This window comes from Oenanthe melanoleuca, chromosome 5 (assembly GCF_029582105.1).
Source record: "Oenanthe melanoleuca isolate GR-GAL-2019-014 chromosome 5, OMel1.0, whole genome shotgun sequence".
Taxonomy (NCBI): Eukaryota; Metazoa; Chordata; class Aves; order Passeriformes; family Muscicapidae; genus Oenanthe; species Oenanthe melanoleuca.
Window position 1 is genome coordinate 10,016,249 of NC_079339.1, and position 15,317 is coordinate 10,031,565.

The window sequence follows — 15,317 nt, forward strand, 5'->3', positions numbered from 1 at the left end:
TTTTATCTGTTAATAAACCTACATAAAAATAATTTCAATATATTAATTTATTTTAATATATAAAGAAAAATTTTAGATGTAATTTCTTAATATATAGAGAGCATTTTTTCTTATAAATACATTTGTAGGCATATAATTATGTATCTCTTGGAATATCTAACTGATCTATTGGCATCATAAGGAATTAAAAAGAATTGAAGTTGGAAATCAAGATTCAGGAGTTGGGAGCCAGGCCGGATTTGGAGAAGTGTTCTAACTGCAATCTGGGATAAAGGGAAAACCCTTCAGGATCTCTCCTGCTACAAATTATTTTTACACTTCCTGATGATGATCATAGCCTGAATTTAAGCCCTTGAGGCTCAAACTGACTCTTCAGCCTGTGCCTGCTCTGAATAAATCCTGCATTTCCCACGTGCCTGTGTCACCCTGCCACCCTTCACCACCAGGCAGCAAGTGGAGAAATCCATGCCATTTTTCCATTTTAAAATGTTTAAAATAGATCAGATGAGTCAAAGCCCCCAAACACATCGTTGTCCCCATCAGGGGAACCTGTGGTGACTCATTCAAAGCCTACAAGGAGAGAGGATGAATCCTGGGCTCAGATGACTCAAGTCCTGAAACCTGGAAGCAGGAATAATCAGAAAACTGCAGCTGGGTGGAATATCATCCTTGCCTGGGTGGAAAGGGACACACTGGAGAGGAGAGGAGAGGAGAGGAGAGGAGAGGAGAGGAGAGGAGAGGAGAGGAGAGGAGAGGAGAGGAGAGGAGAGGAGAGGAGAGGAGAGGAGAGGAGAGGAGAGGAGAGGAGAGGAGAGGAGAGGAGAGGAGAGGAGAGGAGAGGAGAGGAGAGGAGAGGAGAGGAGAGGAGAGGAGAGGAGAGGAGAGGAGAGGAGAGGAGAGGAGAGGAGAGGAGAGGAGAGGAGAGGAGAGGAGAGGAGAGGGTGCAGGAGGTTTGGAGGCATCCAACGAGCCGGGTCTGAACACAACACACAGAATTGTGGAATCCTGGAATGGGTTGGGTGGGAAGGGATCCTAAAGCTGATCTCATTCCATGCCATGGGCAGGGACACCTCCCACTATCCCAGGTTGCTCCAAGCCCTGCCCAGCCTGGCCTTGGACACCTGTGCCAGGGCCAGAGAAGTTGTGGATGTCGTTTTGCAGGGAAGGAGGGAGATGTTCTTATTTAGGGATAAATAAATACAATAACAAATACAATAACATCAAGCCTTAATTTTCCACGGTAATTAGTGTTGCATTAAATTGACAACAAACACCGTTGAAGTGATTTCCAACCAATTTGGGTGAATTAAAATGAGACCAGCATTCCTGACTGCAAGTTCATCCAGGTGCAGCTTCAAGGGAAAACCACCCCCTCCTGATCCAATTTATGACTGTTCCCATCCAGCAACAAATTGTCCCAAATCCACTTAAAATTCCACATTTACTTAATGGCAGCTTGAGTCAAGATATTCACAACTTCTTGAATTGAAGTCCTCAAGTTCCACTGCTCTTGCTGAAACCAGGAATCTTTTCCTAATCCATCCTCTCACATGGCTGGAAGGTTTTAACATTTGCACCTTCCCCATGTGAAAGGTTGCCAAAGGGTCTCTAAAGCACCTGAAAACAGAATGAGCCTTCCCCAGAGGCCTTGGGATCCATCCCAAGGTTTCTCCCTTGGGTTTTTAGGGATGGGATCCCCATGGCACATGGCAATGGATGCCTGCAGAGCTGGAGCAATGACATTCTTGGACACAATGGTGTCAGGAGGAGAGAAACAAAATCAAAGGGCTTTGTTGAAGACTTGAGTTTGAAAGACTTTTAAAATTATTCTCTGTTTCTATATTACCTTTTAATTATACATAATTATATTTTTATAATATATATTTTATTTATTATATACAGGAGGAACAAAAACTATTAAGTAATGGATATAATTAAGGAAATTATTGCTTTGTCGTTGCAATTATCAATTTTCTTTTGCCCTACACATTCCCTAGAGCAGATCCTAGAACCTGGATCCCAGCCCCTGCCATGGACACCTTTTACTAGACCAAGGTGCTCCAAGCTCTGACCAGTCTGGCCTTGGACATTTCCAGGGTATAACTCTACCTGCTAAAATTCTCTTCCTCTCTTTTCAATCAGGGTTTTAAAAATTAAAGGCAAAACTTAAAAATTAATAAATAAAATCAATAAAGAGCCAGCTGCTGCTCGAGTTGCCCACTCTGACCTAACAGATATGAGCATTTCTGGTTGAGAAATGAGAATTTCCACTTCCTGCCCTCTCACTTCCCTCTTGGCCCTGCCGTGTGAAACAGGGTCAATTCCTCTTCTCCCCTCACTGCCCCCCAAGCAGCTTTTACTTCCCTATTCCAGCTGAGTCAGAGGCTCATTGCAGGGAGTCATCTGACCATCTGCCAGAGCTCTTCTGCTTCATCTTGGTGTCCACCCCACCCTCCATAGCTCTGCCCAGCCTGTCCTGCTGTCCGGGGCAATTATTCCCGGTGGGAAAGATGCGCTGTTTTCCTTTTTTTGAAGTTTTTTCTGGCTCCCTTTTGCCCGTTTGGGACCAGAAAGGTTCATTTTGAAAAGCCACTTTGTATCATGTGCTTCAGCACGGGTTGAGGAGACCCACCTGTGGTTATCTACACTGCCAGAGAATCCTGGAATGGCTCGTGTTGGAGTCAGTGAGTCAGGGGCCTCTCTGAATTCTTCAGCGAGAAATCAGAGTGCAGGGATTGAATTAAAGCCTTTGGATGGATTGAAGTATATTAAGCCACTCACACATAAAGTAGATATTTAAGTAAAACTAAGTTAGTAAGTTTTAGGGTGAGTTCTAATGCTTTTAGCAAGTGAAAGGTTTCAAATGCCAGAGTAGCAGACTGAGTTCTAGTGAAGGTAGAAACATACTGATATCTTCAGTGGAGCCTCCAGGCCCACAGCTGTAGACAGTGCTCAGACATAATAGAGCTATAGTAAGAATATTGCTTACATTTTTCAGATAGAACAAGATAGGTTGTGTGAGTAGCTTATACATAACCAGGTGTGTTAAGAAACTAGAATTCTAATAGGTCAAGGAGTGGTGGTCTGAGCTTGTGTCTTAGCTTGTTAGAAAAATCCTGTATAAGAGTATGAATTGGGGAGAGTTGTTGCTTTTAGCCATTGGCTTTTGCCAGGGCTTTTAGCCATTCACTTACTGCCACTGCATTTGCCATTGTCACTGCATTTGCCATTGCTTATCTGCGTGCATGTTGAGACTGATGTGCTTTGCAGCAAGATGTGCTTTGTAATAAATAACCTTTTTAACTATTAGCTGCTTTGCTTATTTAAGATAACCCGACGAAGTAGCAGCCAAGAGCTCAGAGTCGGTGCCATAGAGCACTGGAGGTCTGAGAACCTCACAGCTCGGGGTGGAAAGGGTCTTAAAGCTCCTGCACTTGCACGCAGGAGCTGCAGACGAGCCGTGGCAGGATGGATCCTGCCGGGGCCGAGCCCCCTCCGCGCCCTGCCCGCTGTCAGCGCTGCCTCTCGCACCTCCTCATCCGGCGCTCGATGCCGCCCCGCTCCCAGCCCGCCTGACAGCGGAGATGGATGGGGCTGATCAGGCTCCGCGGGGCACGGACGCGTGTGCGGGATGCGGGGGGAACTGGGAGGTGCTTCCTCCCCGCTTCTCATCAGCCCTGCTCACAAATGCTGCCCCCTCGGCTGCCCCACAGTGCGCGGGGTCCCCTCTCTGTCACGATGGACGCGGGAAGGATTCAAGTTCTGAACCCAAGGCAGGACAGAAGGGTTGGTCCCAGCTGGGAGAAAATGTCCAGCTCTGCGGAGGGCTGGGAGGGAGTTCAGGCCAGCGCCGCCACCACTGGGACACCAAAAGGCACAGAAAGCCACCAGCATCCCCACAAGGACATCCCCTGGTCCTCCAGAGGCTCTCCCCCACTCTAAGCATCCCTCATCCCTCTAGAATACACTCACGGTGTGCTATGAGACAGTGTCCATGGCCCCAGAGCGGTTTGGAGGGGAGCAGGGGGGCTCTGGAGTAACCCCCCTGCTTTTCCCCATCCCGGTGTCCATCACCTCCCAGAAAGAGCCCGCGGCGCCCGCTTGTCCCCATCCATCTCCCGCTGTCACTGCAGTGAGGGGCACAGGGGGTCCCAGGCACCAGGGCAGAGACTGGACCCACCCTGGGGGGGTTTTGGGGAGGGGGAAGCTCGTTCCTGCCTCCGGAGCCGCAGAGGCTCGGCTGGAGCAGTGGATCTTCGCCAGTGCCTCAGCACCTCTCCGTGGTTTTCAATATCAGGTGGCGACGGCCTCGTACCGAGAGGGGCTTTGCCTGGGGGAGCCCCACCTGTCCCCGCTCGCATCTGTGATATGAAAGGACAAGGAGACCCCAAGAAAGATGTCCCTGCCCAGCCCGGGGCATCCCAAGCCCTGTTTGGGGACTGGTGGTGGTCCCAGCGGTGCCACCGCTCGCCTCCCGTCCATCAACGCCACGTCAAGGCGCGAAGGCAGGCTGGGGAAGGGGGCCGTGCTCCAGCCCCCGAGGACCACCTCGGCTCCAGCCCACGCCTCTGCAGCCCCGAGCTGGGGCATAAAACCCCCGGCAGGCTGCAGGGACACTGCGGAGCCGGCGCTGCACCGGGAGGGAGCTGGCGGGTCCCGCTGCCGCCATGCCGGGGAACGGAAACACGGACACCTCCTGCCCTGCCACCACACCCATGGCAGGTAAAACCCACCCATGACAGCGCAGTGCTGGGGTCCTGCGGGCGTTTTGGGGTGTGGCGGGGATGGGGATGAAACCCTTGCTGTGGGGGACAGGACGCCCTGATCCTGCCACCATCTCCATGGAGGGAGGGTTTGATGGGATGGCCCCGCACGGGGTCTGCTCCCCCAAACCAGCGCGCCTTCAACCCTCTGCAGCATTCCTGGCGGGCCCGAGTGAGGGGTCTCTGTGCACCCCTGGCCTCGGGTGGGCGGGCGAGGGGCCGGGGGCCGGCGGCAAGAACCGGCGCGTGTGCCACGCCGCGGCACGGCTGGAGATGGGCAGCCTCTGGGAGGAGTTCAACCGCCTGGGCACCGAGATGATCGTCACCAAGGCGGGCAGGTGGGCACTGGGGCGGCCTGGGGGGCTGCAAAGGCGGGGAGGCACCCCCTTCCCACCCCCCTCTCTGTGTGCAGGAGGATGTTCCCCACCTTCCAGGTGAAGCTGTCGGGGTTGGATCCATTGGCCGACTACGTCCTGCTCATGGATTTCATCCCACTGGACGACAAGAGATACAGGTGGGGATGGGGCAATGGGGGCAGGGGACCAGATCTGGGTGAGCTGAGCCCCTCCCTGCCCTGCAGATACGCCTTCCACAGCTCGTCCTGGCTGGCGGCGGGCCGAGCCGAGCCGGCCGCTCCTGGCCGCGTCCACTTCCACCCCGACTCCCCGGCCAAGGGCGCGCAGTGGATGCGGCAGATCGTGTCCTTCGACAAGCTCAAGCTGACCAACAACCTCCTGGATGACAACGGCCACGTGAGGACCCCGCTGGGGGTGGGTGATGGGGGGGACGCGGTGCATCCCTGCCCGGGGGAGGTCCGGCCACCTCCTCTTTCCCTCCCCCAGATCATCCTCAACTCCATGCACCGCTACCAGCCCCGCTTCCACGTCGTCTTCGTGGACCCGCGGCGCGACAGCGAGCGCTTCGCCCACCAGAACTTCAAGTCCTTCAGCTTCCCCGAGACCCAGTTCATGGCAGTGACAGCCTACCAGAATCACCGGGTGAGCACCAGCAGAAGGGGATCGGGGCACGCTCCCAGGGACTCCCTGACCCCGCTCCCCTCCGCAGATCACCCAGCTGAAGATCGCCAGCAACCCCTTCGCCAAGGGGTTTCGGGACGGCGACCCCGAGCCGTGGTAAGGCACCCCTGGGCATCACCCCCACACCAGGGGGAGGATGTCGAGCCACCCCTGAGCCCCCACCCCACCTCTCTTGCAGGTGTGGGGCGCCGGCAGGGTCCCTGCTGGGTGCGGTGCCCCGCGCCCGGGCCACCCCGCTGCCCCCCCGCCCCGAGAAGCAGGGGAAAGGTAGGGGGGCTGCAGGGGGGGCTGCAGGGGGGGCTGAGCCCCTGCTGCTGCCTCTCCCCACTGCAGGGGCTCCACGCAGCCACGGGGCTCTGGCTGCTGCCCCCCAACAACCAGCAGCACCCCCCAGTTTCCCTGAGCTCGCTGCACCCACCTTCCAGCCCCTCACCTGCCCCCCTGGTGTTTATGTGGGAGCCAAACCCCACACCCTGCCCTACCCCCTGCCTGCCTTCTCCCCACTCAGCACCTATGGCCCCACCACAGCCCCCACATTTGGCTATGGCCAGCAGTGACGGGGGGCACCCCCAAACTCCTCCTGCACCTCCTACCCAAGCAATGGCAACACACAGCTGGGGGGAGACACAGGGACAGCTTTATTCACTGCCAAGGAGGCTCCAGGGGTCCAGTGGGGGGAATTTGATGTTCCATGCCCCTGGAATCCTCGCGGCCAGCTAATCCCAGGTGTCCGGGGCGAAGGCGAAGGGGCACAGCTTGTATCCAGCACCCACGTAGAACTTATTCTGGAACTCCACCCTGGCAAGGAGAGGGGGTTCAGGAGTGCTCTGGGGGGTCCATCACCCCCCCAGACCCCAACCAGCTTTGGGGGCTCACCAGTGCAGGCGCAGGGCGTGGAGGAAGGCAGAGAGCCCCTCCATCACCAGCAGGATGGCCACGGTCAGCACGGCGAAGGCGGCGAAGACGGGCACCAGCACCACGCCGCCCACGTAGCTCAGCCCCACGAAGCCATTCCGCATCACCATGGTCCACAGGACCTCCGAGAGCTCTGGGAACGGGAGGGACAAGAGCAGGAGGGGGAGTGAGGGTGTGCCTGGCTCTGAGTGGGACAAGGGGGGACCAAGGGGACTCACGGGCGTGTGCCAGGCTGAGCGCCCAGAGCCGCAGGTAGGACGCGGTGTTGGAGACGCAGCCCAGGCAGTACTCGATGGTGTGGATCGCCTGGTGCATGAAGATTTCGCCGAAGTCCGAGTGCTGCAGGGAGGGAGGGGAGATGGGACATCAGCAGAGGGCACAGACTCCCTCATCCCAGCACCAAAGCCCGCCTGGATGCCTCTCACCTTGGCATCAGGGCTGTGGCCCCCACTCTCCACGTCCTCTATGGTGGCATTGACAGAATTCCTGGCGTCCTGCCCCTCCAGCAGAGTCTCCTGTTCCCCTCTGGCCAGTGGCTGCACCGGGACAGCACCAGCAGTGAGACCTCCCCGTGATCCCCCCATGGGGATCCTCCCCATGGAGCCCCCCATGACCCCTGGCCTTACCGTCCTCGGGGCACGCTGCCGGCACCACTGGTACAGCGGCGTCCCCAGGAGCAGGACGGGCACCGACGCCAGCGCCAGCACCACCAGCGCTGTCTGCACTGGCACCTGCAGCATGAGGAGAGCATTTTGGAGTCTAACCCTCTCCCAGCTGGGGTGGGGAGCAGGTGCTGCCAGGTCGGTGGGGTGGTACCTGTCCCGGGTAGAGCGGGAGGTTCTCGGCATTGGAGGTGAAGAGGAACATGTCGATGAAGTGGATGAGGATGCTGGGGGCCACCCGGGAGTCAGCAGCACCGAACTTGATCCATTTGTAGAAGATGAGGACCACCAGGTAGCCAAAAAGGGCCAGGAGGAAAATCATCTCTGGGAGGAACTCCAGGACCAGCCGGTGCCGCTGCTTGAAGTGCCTGGGTGGGAGGACATCGGTTGTGTTCAACCTGTCCCTCCGCACCCTCGCACGTCCTCGGCACCCACCAAGGTGCAGGGACACAAGACCCCAGCTGCCGCCCCATCCCTCCCAGGTGAGTCCAATCCCGGTCCCCTTGGCATGACCAGAGCCCATGGGTGCAGCCCAAGGACTCACACGTGGTTGAAGATCCCCAACACGACGCCAAAGCCCATGTGCACGATGCCCAGCACCACTGACATCTTCATCTTGAAGGAGTTGAGGAAGTTGAGGTGGTTGGTGGCCAAGCTCCAGATCTGCCACAAACAAGGTGGGTGAGACTCTGCACCACCCCAAAGAGGGTTCTGCCTCGTGGTCCTCCCCATGGGACACTCACTGGGTCAATCCCAAATGGATACGGCCCTCGGAAGACACCGGTGACGTTAGGGTCCAGGGTGAGCAAGCGGTGGGTGGCGAGGTATGCAGAGCTGGGGGCAGAGCAAGGGGTGTCAGCAGGGAGATGGGGACCCAGGCAGGGGGCACAGGGGTGGGACCCCACCTCCAGGAAGAGTGGTTGGCCATGGTGGCCACGCTCCAGGCGGAGGGGAAGATGACGGTGGCCTTGCTGAAGCACTCGTTGTAGATGAAGCCGGTGTAGATGGAGAAGGCGCCCATGAGCAAGATGAGGTAGCGCCCCTCGAAGAACATCAGCCAGATCTAGGAGAGCAAACACCACTCCCATGTCCCACACCACCTCCCCTGCCCCACACCTTCCCTTCCCACACAACCACCCTGACCCATCCTGTCCCTGTCCCGAGCCACAAGCCTCATCCTGTATCATCCACATCCCCATCCCACATCCCCAACCGTGTCCCACATCTCCAACCCCACTCCATGTCCCCAGCTGCATCCCTCCCGCTCCATCCTGCCCCCACCTCGTTGGTGCCCTGCCGCAGGCGGGGGCTGTCCTCGTACAGCACCATCCAGAGCGCAAAGAGGAACATGAGCAGCCCGTGCCCCACGTCCCCAAACATGATGGCGAAGATGAAGGGGAAGGTGATGATGGCGTAGGGTGCTGTGGGACACAGGGAGTGTGTTACACAAGGGGTCTCCTCTCAGCCCTGGGCCTCAGGGGGTGCCAGGGGGCCGTACCGGGGTTCACCTCCTGGTAACTGGCCACCCCATAGGCGTCCACGATGCTCTGGAAGCCGGCGGTGAACTTGTTGGTGCGGATGAGGGTGGGGGGGCTCTCCGAGGTGGGGACGCGCTGCACGAAGCACTCCACGCTGGAGCCGCTCTGGTACTGAGGGAACAGCACCCAGAACCTGATCCTGGCACCCCCAGCACTCTCCTGCTCAGCACATGGAGCCTGCCCCTGGCACCCATCCCACCATCCCTCCCCAGGCTGGCACATGCCCCACCGTGATGGGGGCACATAGAGACACCAAGCGACCTCTGGCATGAGGACATGGGGACACTGAGAAACCCTTGACATGAAGACATGGGACACCAAGAAACTCAGGCACAAGTACATGGGAACACAGAGCAACTCCTGACACAAGGACAACTGAGCAGACCCACAAAAGGAACGTGGATACACTGAACAATCCCTGGTGCAAGGATATGGGACACTGAGCACGCCCGGGACGAGGGTGCCGAGCCACTCACGGATCCCTGGCGCAGGGCATCCTGCACTTGGGTGAGGTCCTGCACGGGACACCAGACCTCGGCGATGAGGCACTTCTTGGTGACGTCGAAGCTGCACTGGTTGAGGACGAGGTAGATGGCCTTCATCTTCTGCACCTGCACACGCCAGGTGGGCAGCGCCACGGCCACCTTGTCCAGCACCTCCGCCAGGTACTTCTCCGTCTCCTCCAGCGTCTGCGGGCACCTGTGTCAGGGATGGCAATCCAAGCATGGCCCCCACAACCCCTCATGGCACCCAGCTCACCACACTGAGCTCCTGGATCTGCCCGTGCAGCTTGGTAATGGTGTCTGTCCTGCTGGCCTCACTCTCCGGGTACGGATACACCTGGCAGTGGAAGCTGGGACGGAGGGACATCGCCGTGTCAGGGGGTGTCAGGGCATGGTCCAGAGCAGGTGTTACTGAATAAACCTCCCCATGGGCATGGCCACTCACCAGTCCGAGATCTTGCGGATCTTCTGCCCAATCTGCTCGCCCCAGTGGGAGATGAGGAAGATGACCCAGGTGATGCTCTCGCCCTGGGGACAGCACAGCCCATGTCACTCCGGTGTCCCAGCCCCACAGCCATGCCAGCTCCCTCCCCCAGCCCACTGCTGCCTCACCGTGACCGGGTCATCCATGGGCTCGGGCATCTCCACGAAGGAGGCCACCAGGTACCCGCGGCAGGCGCGCCACAGCAGCCGCTCGAAGGCGGTCACTCGCCACGGGTGGATGACGCCGGCCACGAAACTGCAGGGACACAGCAGAGTCTTGGGATAGGCAAACCTCTCCACGGCTGCACCACTGCCCCTCAGGTCATCTCCAAGCCTTATCCCACAGCTGCCCCAGAGCCCCTCTCCACCCCCGACCCCACACCTTTCCCCCTCTCACTTGATCTTGCGCTCCAGGTGCTGGTGCAGGGAGGGGTCGAGGATGGGCTCACGCTCCGAGAGCGCCCGTGGCCGCGGCGGGGAGCCCAGGGGGGCCTGCGACGATGTGGAGCAGAGGGATGAGCCTGGGGGAAACTGAGGCACGAAGCAGCACCCAAAGCAGCAGGCGGGCGGGGACCCCCGGACCCACGGCAGGGACCCCCGGACCCACCGGCAGGGACCCCCGGACCCACGGCAGGGACCCCCGGACCCACCGGCAGGCTGGTGAAGCGCTGTCCCTCGCGCAGCACGTGCAGGTACTGGCGCAGGTCCCGCAGTCTGTCCCGCAGGGACGCGCGGTTCCGGGACACCTCCCGCAGCTCCTGCGCCAGCTGCTCCGACTGCTCCTGCACCCGCAGCGCTTCCCGCGCCGCCGGAGCCCGCGGGCTCTCGGCACACGGCCCCGGCACCCGCCCCGCGGCCCGCAGCTCCTGCTGCAGGAAGGCTGGACAAGGGGGGGACACGGTCAGACCGAGGGGCCCGAGCCTGAGAAGCCCCCCCCGAAGTCAGCCCGCGGCCCCCCGCCACTCACTGAAGGTCTTCTCCATCTCCTCGCAGCGCCGCACCTCGCCCACGAAGCGCCGCTGGAAGGGGCTCACATGGGGGTTCAGCTGCGGGGGTACAGTCAAGGCTTGGCCCCGCATTGGGCTGGGGGTTCAGCATCCCGCGGGAATACGCAGCCCGGGCACCAAACCCAGCCTGACCAACTTCCCTGTTCCCACGGCACCTCAAAACACCCACCCCAAACGCGACCACACCAAACCCCCTGTACACAGAGCACCCCAAACCACGCACCCCACACCCAGTGCACCCAGTCCCAGCCAGCCGGACCCCCCGCACCCCAAACACCCCAAAACGCCCGCCCAGCCCCGACTCACGTCTCTGAACTCCAGCAGCCCGCGCTCCCCCAGCTCGCTGATGCAGCTGTAGGCAGAAGCCGACTGGAGGAAGAGCTGGGCCAGGCAAACCTCCTCGCTGCGGAACAGGGACCCCATGGCCCCCCGAGACCTCCGGTTCGGTCCGGTCCGGTCCGGTCCGGGCCGCGGCGGCGTCAGGGCACACACCTGGGGATGGGACAGAACGGAACAGAAGGGAGCGGGGTGGGATGAGAATGGGAACCTGAGGAAGGGGGGTGCGGGCTGGAAAGGGGAACAACAGGGCAGAGGTTGCCCCGGTGTCCCGGCGGAACCGGGCTGTGACCGTGGGGAACCGGCCCGCTCAGTCACACGCGGCTGTGCCCGGCACCGGGCTGGCAAAGCACTTTCGAAATGCCCCCTTCCCCCTCCAGCCCCCGCCCCATTCAGCTGCCTGTGAGTCAGGCCCGGCCATTCCCCGCCCCGGGACCGCCCCGGGGCCGGACCCGCTCCGGACCCACCCGCCGGGCTCGGCCGGGATCCAGCACTTCCTCTTCCCCAGGAAGAGCCCGGCCCCGGGAGGGAGGGGCCGGCCGGCCCGGCCCCGCCGCTCCCCGGGATGTACCGCTCCCCGCCCCGAGACAGGAGCCCCGCAGCATCCCCCGAGAAGGATGGGAATGCGAAACCGCCCGCCAGTATCAGCAGGACCCCCACACCGGACTGTTAGCTAGTAATTACTCAAATTGTGCAGGAGCCAGGTTGCCATGCCTGGAGAGAAGGGGTTTGGGGTGCTGCTGCCCAATCTGCACAAAACAAAGGCGGGGACTGTCACTGCCTGCATCCTGCAAGGCGCAATGGTCGCTCTCGTCCTGCTCGTGGCTCTCCCTTGCACAACTCGCTCAGCTCTAATACTTCCCCTCCGGCATCACCGGCTGAACTGCGCCGCCGTGACAGGCGGCTGAGAAGGGATCGTTGAGCATCAAACACCCCCGTAGCGCTCCCAGACTCATTTCTGAGGCCGTTCACCAGAGGATTGAAACCTGGGCACTCCCCCCGAGCCCGATCACATTTTAACCCATCGGACTTCCCCCACTGCCGACAGATCAAGACCATCACTTCAACCAAAGGACAACTAAATTGCAACAACCAAGTCACAAGATCTGCCACGTGTGATTTATTTTTCCCCTTATCTTTTAGTTCTTTTTTTCTCTTTTTCCTTATACATTTCTTTAAAGTAAAATTTTTTATGCTTTCATGTTGCTGTATTACTGTAGATATTAGTGACCAAAACAGCTACATACCTGCTTTCCATTGCAACCCAAGTGTTCTAAAATAAACTTTACTCATACATACCTACAAACACCCATTGTTAAAAGTGCTCTCACTCTAATCCATCCCTGCATTACTCTCACCTTCAAGGAGCAGGTCCTAAGTGGAAGCACAGGATCTCCCTGCTGGGATCCCCACACTGTGAAACTGCTGCCAGACTTGCCAGGCACCCCACACTGGTACCCACACACCAGCACCATTGGGAATCCATACCAATGGCACAAGAGGCTCCCCCACTGGTACCACCGGGACCCTCTGCTGGGATCACCCGAATCAGAGGCATCACTGGGACCCTCACAGTACTACTGGGAACCTCCCTTGCCAGGATTACCTGGTGCCCCCACCCTGGCTGCCCTCAGAAGCTGGAAATGATGCTCCCACATTTCCAAATCCCCCCAGCACTTCCCCTCCATCCTTGCCTGCCCCACTCCATCTCCCACACCTTTCCCTGCAAACCACCCCCTACCCCAACCCCAGGACCCACATCTGCCCCCCAAAACACAACCACACACCCAGGGATGGGTCCCCCCAAGGGTCAGGGCGTCTGACCCCAGCGATGGAAAGGAAAAGACACGGAGTTATGGGAAGAGGCTGGCACTCACAGTGCCAACAGAGGGGGAGAACCCCCAAACACTTTATTTGGGGGGCGGGTAGGGGCCGTCACCGGTACAGGTAATCGGCCTGGATGTTGGCTGCAATCTCAGCCTCCCACTTGTCGCCGTTGTTGAGCAGCTTCTCCTTGTTGTAGAGCAGCTCCTCGTGCGTCTCCGTCGAGAACTCAAAGTTGGGGCCCTGCAGGGTGGGACGGGGTTACCCTTGGGGTCACCATGGCAGGAAAAGGGAGTCCTGCAGTCCCCCCAGGCTGCACTCACCTCCACGATGGCATCCACAGGACAGGCCTCCTGGCAGAACCCGCAGTAGATGCACTTGGTCATGTCGATGTCGTAGCGGGTGGTGCGGCGGCTGCCGTCGGCGCGGGGCTCGGCCTCGATGGTGATGGCCTGGCACAGGGACACCGTCACACGGAGCCCCGGGGGAGCAGGAGGAGGGGGAGGGAGAGGGGGAGGAAGGCTCACCTGTGCTGGGCACACGGCCTCGCAGAGCTTGCAGGCGATGCAGCGCTCCTCCCCGGACGGGTAGCGGCGCAGCGCGTGCTCCCCGCGGAACCGCGGGCTCAGCGGGCCCTTCTCAAACGGGTAATTGATGGTGGCCGGCTCACGGAAAAGGTAGCTCAGGGTCATGGCCAGGCCTGCGAGGGAGAAAGAGGGGTTGTGGTATATTTGGGACGGGGGGATCACCCCCGAAATGAGGAGGGTGAGCGGGTCTCACCTCGGACGAGCTCGGTCCAGAGCAGGGTCTGGGCGGCGCGGTCAGTGATGGATCGCATGTCCATGGCCGGCTCCCGGACGTTGACGTACTCTGTGGGAAGAGGGGAGCTGTGCCCACCCTGCAGAGCCCCGGGGAGGGAGCTGAGCCCCCACGGGGGTGGCATGGCCGTACTCACTGTAACAGTCCCTGGGGGTGCTGGTGCTGAGCGGGCGCAGGGAGCCCAGCGGGGCCAGGGGGCCTGGGGAGGGACAGGAGGGTCAGCAGGGTCAAGGTGGGGTTTGGGGGGTTCAGGAGGTTTGGGGATTCCCGGGCGGCCTCACCTGCACGGGCAGCCTGGTACAGCAGTCGCAGCGCTGCCATGGCCAGTCCTGGGGTGCAGAGGGAATCTCAGTAATGGCCTGTCAGAGGGCCCCACTTCCCATGGGGACACTGGCACCCTGATCCCCACCCTCCACCCAAAGAGACCCTGATCCCCAGGCACCCTTATCCCAACACCCCACAAGGGGGCTTCCCCCCAGGGACCCAGGCACCCTGTTTCCTCCGCCAACCCCTCTCAAGGCACCCAGGCATCCTGTCCCTCCTCACAGCCCCCTCTTAAGGGACCCAAGTGTATCCCCCAAGAGACCCGGGTATCTTGTCCACCCCCTGAAAGGGACCCGCGCATCCTGCTCCCTCACCCCCCAGGGGCACCCAGGTGTCCCATCCCCTCCCACCCCTATGGATCCAGGGGCCCTAATGTCCTGCGGTCCCACGTGTCCCCAAGGCCCCTCCCCGCGGTCCCGCACCCACCTGGGCCCCCAGCAGGACCGACCCTCCCTGTCACCCCCAAAATCCCCGCTCAGCCTCTGTGTGTCCCTTCTGAGAGGAGGGGGGGCGGGTAACGCAGTGTCCGCGCCGCCCCCTCTGCCCCAAGCGGGATTTAGGCGGACACTACACGCCACCGGGGACGACCACAGCCGCGGGCCGCCCCCCGGGCCCCCCAAGCTCCCCCGGGCCCCCCATTCCCCCTCACCTGCCCCAAGGGCCCTCCGCCGTCCTGACCCCTGGCCGCCCCCGCGGGCACTGCGCATGCGCGTACGGCAGAGCGCCGTGGGCGGGGCGAGCGGCGGCGGACGCGCTTCTCATTGGTGGGAGTCCCGCAACGGGCGGGGGGGCGGGAGGAAAGAGGGGAAGGCGTCGCTGATTGGGGGAAGGCGGCTGTGCCGCGCGGTGATTGGTGGGAAGGGGAAGGGGCGTGGCCGAAGGGCGGAAGCGGAAGCGCGTGTTCATGGCGGAGCCGCGTGGTTGCGGTGCCGGCGCGGAGCCTGCCACTCTTCCAGGGCTTCCCGAGCTCCGGAGCTTTCCGTCCGGTGCCTGGAGCAGCTCGGGCCGCGGGTGCCGGAAGATCTCGAAGCTGGAGCGGCTCAGACACTTGGATTCACCACAAAGCCCAGCTCCGCCTCTGGGGGGCTCAGGGTTGGCCACGACCC

The 15,317-nt window shown here is 60.4% G+C and overlaps 3 protein-coding genes across 3 annotated transcripts; 1 reads left to right on the plus strand and 2 right to left on the minus strand.

The window, feature by feature from the left end:
* Window positions 1–4,667: 4,667 nt before the first annotated feature.
* Window positions 4,668–6,357, plus strand: TBX10 (T-box transcription factor 10). Its single transcript, XM_056492350.1, has 8 exons — window positions 4,668–4,722; window positions 4,918–5,101; window positions 5,176–5,277; window positions 5,344–5,515; window positions 5,606–5,761; window positions 5,829–5,896; window positions 5,979–6,067; window positions 6,134–6,357. The coding sequence occupies exons 1-8, from the start codon at window positions 4,668–4,670 to the stop codon at window positions 6,355–6,357; spliced, it is 1,050 nt and encodes a 349-aa protein (XP_056348325.1).
* Window positions 6,358–6,415: 58 nt separating this feature from the next.
* TCIRG1 (T cell immune regulator 1, ATPase H+ transporting V0 subunit a3) lies at window positions 6,416–11,717 on the minus strand. The gene is made up of 19 exons (XM_056494130.1): window positions 11,215–11,717; window positions 10,869–10,947; window positions 10,552–10,781; window positions 10,299–10,393; window positions 10,031–10,157; window positions 9,864–9,946; window positions 9,675–9,768; window positions 9,392–9,604; window positions 8,876–9,026; window positions 8,659–8,798; window positions 8,283–8,440; window positions 8,121–8,211; window positions 7,922–8,040; window positions 7,532–7,745; window positions 7,342–7,446; window positions 7,141–7,251; window positions 6,934–7,054; window positions 6,677–6,848; window positions 6,416–6,598 (listed from the first exon to the last, which is right to left on the minus strand). Exons 1-19 carry the CDS (start codon window positions 11,329–11,331, stop codon window positions 6,517–6,519), a joined length of 2,502 nt encoding a protein of 833 aa, XP_056350105.1. The 5' UTR covers window positions 11,332–11,717; the 3' UTR covers window positions 6,416–6,516.
* Window positions 11,718–13,097: 1,380 nt separating this feature from the next.
* On the minus strand, window positions 13,098–14,968 carry NDUFS8 (NADH:ubiquinone oxidoreductase core subunit S8). Its single transcript, XM_056494131.1, has 7 exons — window positions 14,861–14,968; window positions 14,169–14,216; window positions 14,024–14,086; window positions 13,849–13,938; window positions 13,596–13,768; window positions 13,392–13,520; window positions 13,098–13,311 (listed from the first exon to the last, which is right to left on the minus strand). The coding sequence occupies exons 1-7, from the start codon at window positions 14,916–14,918 to the stop codon at window positions 13,180–13,182; spliced, it is 693 nt and encodes a 230-aa protein (XP_056350106.1). The 5' UTR covers window positions 14,919–14,968; the 3' UTR covers window positions 13,098–13,179.
* Between the last annotated feature and the right edge of the window lie 349 nt (window positions 14,969–15,317).

Coding starts and splice junctions, on each gene's coding strand:
- TBX10 (XM_056492350.1), top strand. CDS start 4,668: ATGCCGGGGAACGGAAACACGGACACCTCCTGCCCTGCCACCACACCC. Junction 4,723..4,917: donor TGCCACCACACCCATGGCAG/GTAAAACCCACC, acceptor AACCCTCTGCAG/CATTCCTGGCGGGCCCGAGT. Junction 5,102..5,175: donor ATCGTCACCAAGGCGGGCAG/GTGGGCACTGGG, acceptor CTCTGTGTGCAG/GAGGATGTTCCCCACCTTCC.
- TCIRG1 (XM_056494130.1), bottom strand. CDS start 11,331: ATGGGGTCCCTGTTCCGCAGCGAGGAGGTTTGCCTGGCCCAGCTCTTC. Junction 9,947..10,030: donor CCATGGATGACCCGGTCACG/GTGAGGCAGCAG, acceptor TGCTGTCCCCAG/GGCGAGAGCATCACCTGGGT. Junction 9,769..9,863: donor ATCCGCAAGATCTCGGACTG/GTGAGTGGCCAT, acceptor CCTCCGTCCCAG/CTTCCACTGCCAGGTGTATC.
- NDUFS8 (XM_056494131.1), bottom strand. CDS start 14,918: ATGCGCAGTGCCCGCGGGGGCGGCCAGGGGTCAGGACGGCGGAGGGCC. Junction 13,939..14,023: donor CACCCCCAGGGACTGTTACA/GTGAGTACGGCC, acceptor CTCTTCCCACAG/AGTACGTCAACGTCCGGGAG. Junction 13,521..13,595: donor AGGCCGTGTGCCCAGCACAG/GTGAGCCTTCCT, acceptor TCCCTGTGCCAG/GCCATCACCATCGAGGCCGA.